Source organism: Lolium rigidum, unplaced genomic scaffold (genome assembly GCF_022539505.1).
Source record: "Lolium rigidum isolate FL_2022 unplaced genomic scaffold, APGP_CSIRO_Lrig_0.1 contig_42734_1, whole genome shotgun sequence".
Taxonomy (NCBI): Eukaryota; Viridiplantae; Streptophyta; class Magnoliopsida; order Poales; family Poaceae; genus Lolium; species Lolium rigidum.
Genome location: NW_025900548.1, coordinates 1,686 through 10,346, shown reverse-complemented (window position 1 = coordinate 10,346; position 8,661 = coordinate 1,686). Strand labels below are relative to the sequence as shown.

At 42.7% G+C, this 8,661-nt stretch overlaps 1 protein-coding gene across 1 annotated transcript; it reads right to left on the bottom strand.

Annotated features, from left to right (window-relative positions):
* Positions 1-510: 510 nt before the first annotated feature.
* LOC124681450 (leucine--tRNA ligase, cytoplasmic-like) lies at positions 511-5,343 on the bottom strand. Its single transcript, XM_047216368.1, has 2 exons — positions 5,221-5,343; positions 511-3,999 (listed from the first exon to the last, which is right to left on the bottom strand). Exon 2 carries the CDS (start codon positions 3,993-3,995, stop codon positions 714-716), a length of 3,282 nt encoding a protein of 1,093 aa, XP_047072324.1. The 5' UTR covers positions 3,996-3,999; positions 5,221-5,343; the 3' UTR covers positions 511-713.
* Between the last annotated feature and the right edge of the window lie 3,318 nt (positions 5,344-8,661).

Below are 8,661 nucleotides of genomic sequence, written 5' to 3'. Positions count from 1 at the left end.
AGACCTGGTAGAAACACTCTTTTGTGGCACCAAATGACACGTAAACATCTCAAAAACACAAGTAAACGTTCTGCAAACCAGCAAAATGGCAGGGCCATCATTTACTCAGCACCATGGGGAGAGCAAATAGTTCCTTGGCTGAAAGTTGAGGCACACCCAAGAAATAGATTCACATGAATACTTGGACAATGAGCCCTGAATTGCATATGTTGATCTTCCGGGACTCAGAGAGGACCCAGAGGGCCAGAGCTACACTCCCAGCTCATCATCCATTTCCAGTTTTATTCAGGACCTTACGATAACATAAAAGCAAGGCATGTTCACTCAATATTTTCAGTACAAATGCATAATAATGTGCTAATAAGTGCTAGGAAAGCAAAGCTGATAACATAGGCAAGTAAACAAGAAATGAGATACTCTGTACAAGGAACTCTCAAAATTGCACACGTCCAGAATAACAAAAACAGAAAATAGCTTCGCAAATTCCGTCAACAGGAGACAGCATCAAACTGGAATAACTGGTGCTAAGCATCTCAACAGACTCATGTTAACAGAGGCAGAGCAAATTTGGTCCTTCAAAAACCAATGGAGGTACTGTAAAAGGTCTGAGCTAATGTATAACTTCAACATGTCGAAACAAAAAAATAAGGCAAGGCATCTCAACAAAGTACTGTTAACAGAGAGATACTCCTGCTTGCTAGAGTGACCTGAGCTTAGCTTTGAGCTCCAAACTCTTCCTTGCTCATGAATATCGCGACCGGCTCACCAGGGGAAGGTGGATTCTTGTCCAGCACCAGAGCATGCCTTCCAGCCTTTGCACGAGCAGCTCCATCAAACGCCGACAAGACCTCAACATGCTCGAGCCCCAGCTGCCTCCTGATCAGCTCCAAGTTCTCCTCGAGCACATTTATCTCACCAAAAGGAAGCTTCAGATTTAGAGCCTGGGGACCGACGTTCCTTGCTTCGTCTTTCTTGAACCTGATGAAAGGCATGCAGAGCTTCTGGACTTGCTTGAAGTTTGTCTCGCGGTCGATGAAGCAGTTCTTCAGTGCTTCGTTAATCTCCTCGTCAGGGGCAAAGGAGCGTGCTTGGCTATCAAAATTTGATTGGAGCACCCTCAAGCATTGCTCTTTCCATCCATCATAGTGCTCGTTGACGTAGATCAGGCCAACAGTGAGCTTGCTTTCTGCTGTAGGAGGTGCAGCTCCCTTCTTGGGCTTCTTGGAACCAGACTCTTGCTTCTGAAGAAGCTTCCTCATCAAAACAATGGAGTCCTGCAAATATTTGTTTGCACTTCTTAGAGTAGGATCCGGGGTGCCTGCAACAGGCCAGCCAGCTTTTATTGCGAAGCCTTCCTTCTTCAGGATCTTTTGCCACACATGCTCAGCATAGTGTGGACAGATCGGGGTGATAAGCCTGGTCTGGACTTCCATAAACCGGCCCAACAACTCACGGTTCATGCCCGCAGATCCACAAGAAAGCCTGTACTCGTCTCTGGCCAGCTGTAGGTCATAGAACCCAGACTTCAGGGCATCTCTGAACATGAAGTTGTTGTAGCTCTTCTCGGTTTCTTTTACAGCAATGTTGATCTCATTGGCAAACACATTGTCGGCATAAGTAGAGGGAGAACCGCCTCTCAGAGAAGATTCAGCAGCTATAACTTCTTCCATCCATGCAATTTCCTTTGTGAGCCTCAAAATAGCAGCATTTGCAGTTTCAAAAACAAAGTTTGCATCGTCCATACCATCACCAGCATCAGCAAGTGCAAACCTTGTAGCATCCGACGAGAATTCTTCAATGGCCTCCCGAAGAGTACGGAAGTTCCCCGTGGACTTGGACATCTTCTCAGAGTTCAGCATAAGATGCCCATTGCAACGAAAACCACGAGGCCAGTGATGCTCTGGAACAAGTGCTGTATGGTTGTAAATGCTGAATGTCAGATGGTTCTGGATAAGGTCCTTACCAGATACCCGGATATCAAAGGGGTACCAATATTCAAATTCTTGCTTCATTCTGCTCAAGAGGGCAGGAGAGATGTCGCTCTTGGGCGCTGGACCATCACAGAACACATATTCCCATACTTCATCTGTCATTTCTTCTGGCTTGATAGATGATATTTCTTGTCCATACATGTTACCATTTTGTAGATGATGTGCGATGGTGTAATAAGCCATGTACAGGGTTGAATCGGAAAGAGATTCCACCAGGAACTGTTCATCCCATGGAATGCGAGTACCAAGGCCAAAAGAACGTGAGCATGCCCACTGGTTCAGCCAGCCCAACGTGTGTTCAAATCCGTTACGGGTTTCAGCTGAGAATGTATTCATATTTTCCAAACACTTGACTGCCTTCTGCTTCCATTCAGTTTCGCCATAAGTTATGTACCACTGATCTGTAAGAGCTACGACACACTCGTCACCGGATCTCGACATGACTTTCTTCTCAGGCTCACTATACAACACAGCAGATCCCTCTCCCAGAAGCTTGTTCTTTATCAGTGGCTTCGCTTCTTGAACCTTTCTGCCATCATACTCCCCTACAATCATCACTCCATCTGTAAAACCTTTAAGATATGTCATCCTTTTTGCTTCAGCAAGCTTTTCCTTGTCATTCTGGCTCTTAATCTTAAGATCAAGGCACACCTTCTCAGCTGACTTATCCCCAAACTCAGGAATGTTGATTATTGGTATGACATTGAATGGAAGAACCCACTCATCTTTGACACCAAACTTCGTTCTCAAAGCTGGCTTTGTGATTAAATCTTGCAGTGCCATGTAATCATCTGGTGAATCACTTGGCACACTAGTCACGATGCCAGTACCTTTATCAGTCAAGATAGTGAGCATGGGAAGCGCATATATGATTTCGTTGAAGGAAAGAGGAGACCTTAATGGCAGACCAATCAAATCATTGCCAGCAAGCTCAACCAAGCAAGTAGGCTTTTCTGGTACCCTGGAAAGATGCTGATATGCAAGATTAAGAGCAGACCTTGCTGTCACAATGAAGACATCAGTCTCGTTGATCTCAAAAGCCCCATACTTCCCATCAGGCAGTACCCAACAGTTTGTTTGCCCATACATCGTCTCAGGTCTCAATGTAGCAGCTGCCAGATAAACATTCTTTCCTTCCAAGGCCTTCAACTTGGGAGGAAAAGGTGGGATCACCTTCATCTTAATCAACACATACTCTTGTGGCTGCACACCTTCACCTGATGCCCTATCATGATCAGCACAGGGTTGGCCATCCAATGGAGAGTAGATGGTGTACCTCATATCCTTAACAATTTTGCCCATTTTCTTCAGCTTCCTCATCTGCCAGCGAACAAAAGCATCATAGTAAGGATTCATATCAGTGGTTATGAAGGAGCGCCTCCAATCACAACCCAGGCCAAAAGCCTTAAGATCTTCCTTTGCCAACGGAGGGAAGTAGGTCAACCAGTGAGAAGGATCCTGAAATTTGGCAATTTCTTCATCTGACAGGCCGAAACCCCTCATAATCTCCCACTGGAACTTCTGCAAGCCAGTCTTTGCAGCAGCCTTGGATTTCTTACTCTTAAATTTATCCGGCGCAACAGCAGCCTGGTCAGCCTGGCTGTCCTCTGCCACTTCAGCACTTGAATCATCCTCTACTGCAGGAAACACTGGAGGATTTCCATACAGTTGAATCTCCCTAGCAAGCTTATCAGCTGAGGCCTTGATGGGCATACCAGTACAATGAAAACCAAACGGCAACAGCACATTTGAGCCACGGAGTCTGTGGTATGCAGCACCAAACTCAAGCTTGGACAATGAGAAGGCGTGACCCAAGTGTAGTAAGCCATTCATGTAAGGGTACGGAAAGTTGCCAAAGAATTTTTCACCAGGGCCTGGAAGTTTATTGCCAGGTTCAGCCTGGAAAACCTTGCCCTCCTCCCAACATGTTTGAGCATCCGATTGGATCTTGAGCAAAAGGTCTCTCCTTGCATGACTCTTGGCTCCATCAGTATTTGATGACATTTTCCTGAGCAATCAACAAAAAGCTTGTGTCAATGGGCAAGCCTCTGGATTTAATTTAACTCAATTCAGGACTAAGTCATATGTTTGCATTTTACATACAAATATGAAAAAAAATACTTTCAAATGAATTATAGTGGTGCAATCTCCAAACTCATGGTAGGAACGTCAATCTGATGAAGCTAATCATGTAACGGAACCATAATACCAGAACCATAAGCAAACAACATCAAGACATTTAGCAAAATTATCATTTGAAATCCAATATATTTAACAAACTTGAAGAAAAAAACTATGCTGGCTAAGATCTTACATATATCTATTTAAATCCAAAATTCAGAAGTAAGCATTTTCTAAAGCTAGAGCGAGTCTGACCTGCATATTGAAAACTAATAAATGTACAACTGAATTCCTAAATGCACACTGTATCCACGGTGAGATAACAACAGAAACAAGAAATTCGTGTATGGGACATCAATGAAAATGAAAAGGCAAACAAGACAATCTTCAAACATCACTATCTTTCGCACAGCCCACCAACTAGTAACCCTTTTTTTTGCAGGTAGGGCAACTAGTGAACTTGGTGGAGAGCATAACGGAAGTAGCCCGAACAAGTAATGTGTAAACTGCCAACAGAACCTGAAAACCGCACAGAATCGAACACAGCTAGGGTGCAAACATTGATAATTAACTACATTCATCTCTACATACACGCTTAGTTTTTCAAATTCCCCGCAGGAGCTAAGAAGTTTTCAGAAAATCGAAGTCGTTCTGAACTAGAAAAGCAAGTGGACACTACTAATCGACTTGCTGCAGACGCAGGGGCAGAAGGTAAGCTTCGCTTCAGGCCGATTAGGATGACCACAGGACTAGAAGAAAGCAGAGCCATAGTAGGGAAGAAAAAACTAGGGACCGACATGGATCTGTCTGCCCCGAAGCTACATCATCTAACAGGTAACGGCCACAGCTTGTCTATGTACTCAGCTAGCATGGAATTCATCATCAGATCATCAGTAACCCATCGAGGCGTATGCGCCTACACAACGAACGACTGACCTCACGTCGAGAATCCGGAAGCAACCTGCGCTCGAATCTGCGCAATCCGGACACGACGAGCAGCTCTGGCTCGCTCGCGCGCCTGCGAATCTACAGCGGCGGCGGCGCCGTTCTACGGTTGTACCGATCAATCGCGCGGACGAACGGGGAACGGGGTGGGATGGGTGGGTACCTGGCGACGGCTCGCGAGCCGGGGAGCCGCAGCAGCCTGAGGGCGGGGAGCAAACCGGGAGCCAGCAGATTGCGACGGCGACGGAGATGGGGGAGGAGGCTGGCTGCGGATGGAGGAGGGGGGCTAGGGTTTATCCTGGCGCACGGTCGGTCACGTGGGCCTTGGGTGCCGACTTGGCGTGCACGAAGCAGATGAGTTTGAGATGGAACGGGCCGCTCAAGGAACTTCCTGCACCGGGCTCCAACGAACGGGTGCTGCAGTTTGGCAAGAGGAGGAAAACCTACCCACGAAAGAGGAGTTTGTCTAGTTATTAATGAAAAAAAAAAGGTACTTCTCAAAAAGAAAAGTTAAAAATGGGTTTTCCTTCTGATGAAAAAAGGGCAAAATAGAGAAACGGATTGTCTTTTTTGAAGGGAGAAAAAAATTAGGTGCCATCGATTGGTATCAATCACTTCGGTGTTATTTAATTCGATAACGAGGTTCTTGCAACCGATGTATTGGCGTAAATAAATATACCTTATCTAAAAGCATAGGCTCCGGCCATCGTTTCATCAACGATAAATGGACAAGTCTTTACCCACGACAACGATGAACTTCCTCTTAACTTATCATATCAAAAGTAGCGTCGACATCGATTTTCAAATTACCTTCTGGTGGGTATGAGCACCCTTCTCTCATCTTCGGCACTAGAGTTTGTTTGCTCTTTTGTATTTCGTCCCTAGGGTGCCAATGTGTTTGAACATGCTCTTGGTGAACATAACGTTGATGCTCCCACCAAATGTGAATTTGCCTTTGTGCATGCAACATGTTCCAAGGTCATTGTTCCTGCTCAAAAGAGTTAGTAAACCAGTTTATAGGCCTCTCTTGTATCAGGAAAGAAAATCAAAAGTACGAAGACTCCAAGGGGAAAATAAAAGCTTATTCTCAAAGTACAGTGTTTCCCAAGTGTTTGTTCACGCTAGAATTCATATTGTCCTCTCTTTTTTATTTTGTGGTGGGGATGACCAATGGAATGATAGGTTTGTGACGGTCGTGGTGGACTTGGTGTTCTCAATTTAGAACTTCATTACAAGGGTCTCCTTCTCAAGCATTTACATAAATCTATGTGAAAGAAAATGTGCCTTAGGTGAATCTTGTGGGGTCTCTATATGGAAATAGGGTACCCCATGCGCAATCATTGATTCAATCATTGGCAAAATAGCACTCGAATAAAAGATGATCCCTTGATTCAATCGAGTGCTATTTTGCTAAGCAATGTTGGGAGGTGCTAGACGTTCATTGGCCTTTACCTTTAACTAGTTAAAGTGCCTGTGCATTGCCACGGGAAAACAAGACATGAAGATAATTGATTTTTAAATACCCCACACATTCCCCCCTCTCTCTCTCATATAATCGTCCAAAACCAGTTTCTATCTGTTTTTAATCTTTTTCACTCTATCATGTGTCTCATTCTCTCTTGTTCAGTCTAGGAACTACCCATTATTTTATCCATCTTTGGAGAAGACAATTATGAACAATTTCAATACGTAAGCATAATCAATAATACGAAATGTTTTGTTGACCCTAATTCTAAAGTTGTTCTAAAAAGTGTAAGAATCTTGAACAAGAATGCTAACGCAAGCAACAAGAAATAAACATTAAAAATTAACGAAAAGGTATTATATAACATATACAAAACTATATTAACAATTGTTTGAATAAAATATAGTATTTCTTAAAAATATTCTATCACTGTTCCTTGTTTACTTCCTCTCTAAGTGTCCATTTGAAGGCTCATGCGTTGTCGGGCCCTCAATTCTATCTTTTACATGCTATTGTTCTCTGACCATATCTTCCTTCATGTTTATTTCTTTACACATTTTTAATGTCCTATATGGTGGATTGCAGTTTAAGACTTGCTTTAACACGAAGAATTTAAGAGCCTAGTCCTAGTTTAACAAAAGGAAGCCTTTTACATTTTGATTGCAACAAATATGAATCAAGAAAAAATATGGCATAAATTTTAGCTAAAAATACAAGCATCTGAATCAACAAGTGTGCAAGGTAAATCTGAATCAACATTTGGTTGTAATTGGCATTCATAGCTGATGCTGATTAATCAATATCTTTTAAAAAATCTTTCAACGGAAAATCAATGTGGATAATTGTACGTGGCAATGCTCCACTGATAACTTAATATACATGCTTGTGGACGGCAAAAAAATCCCCTTACAATGTTGTTGTTGGTTGTGTTTTATTTCTAAGTCTAGTAAAACTGGAGGACTTAAACAAAACATCACTTCTCAGGACACCTGAATGTTTCTCTGTAGCTAGTGAAGCAGCCTTCGTAAAAAAAGGGCGTAATGGTCACCTCTGACATTGCCTCATCAACGACCACTCAGCCGTCTTCACACTCCTTTTTCCCAGGCAATAGCTATGGCCGACTTCTTCAGCCACCGCCACTTGTAGCTCGACAGGGAGCAGAAGCGATATTCAGCGCAGCAGAGCGGCGTGGGCGACTACATACAAGCCTAACAAAAAGTTTGGATAGTTCAGGACTGCAAAGCAGTTGGCTACAGGACGAAAGTTGTTTTTTGGCGAATGAACGAAGAGTGTTGTGGGCTTCTTTTGCGAAACAGATAACTACGGACATTGTGACATTCTGACCAATTAACTATATGAAAGCATCCTCCGAAATAAATAGAAATTTTGTTACAGGTGCTTAGGGTCAAACTTAAGTACAATTCATTTTAGGAAGTAAAAAGACACAAACCAATCCATATCTATCTTTACAAGCTCATAGTGTCCTGTAGGTACAATGGGCTAAACTTGATGCCTCTACATGTAACAATTATGGGACTGCCTCCAAAAATGACATGATTCCAAGTGAAATAGCAAAGTTGGCTAGCAAGAAAAAGTGTGGATTTGCACAAGTCAATACTCACATATGAAATGAATAGAATCCTTAGTCTTTGTATATGGATTAATAAGCTTGAGGGGAGGTTGAGTCATGATGTTCTTCAATAGGTATTCAAAGTAATTATTCTAATGCTCTGGCAAATACTAATAACATTTTAGAAGAATCAGTGAACCAAAATGAAGGGTTCAGGATCACTGCAGACAAGGGAAATCATCTGTTTCAAGAACAATAACCTTTAAGATCGTTTCAAACTCCATGGTATCATTCTTATAAAATGATGCAACCAAGTTTTCCATTGCGATGATTGCAGAATCATCACGGTACCTGCAGCCATTAAACGAGTTTGAGGGAGAGGGATGAAAAGGAAGCTATAATATTCATTTTGAAAATATTTGATGGAAAACAAGTATCATACAAATCTTAATAGTCATGAGGATCTTCAAAGTCTTAGTATACTCGTAACATAACTTTCTTTCTAAAGTTTAACAAGAATATTTCCTTTAATCGATGGCAGTACGAGAAAGAAAAAAGAAAAACAACTC

What these genes read in the sequence shown, in the direction of transcription:
- LOC124681450 (XM_047216368.1), bottom strand. Translation starts at nt 3,995, where the DNA reads ATGTCATCAAATACTGATGGAGCCAAGAGTCATGCAAGGAGAGACCTT.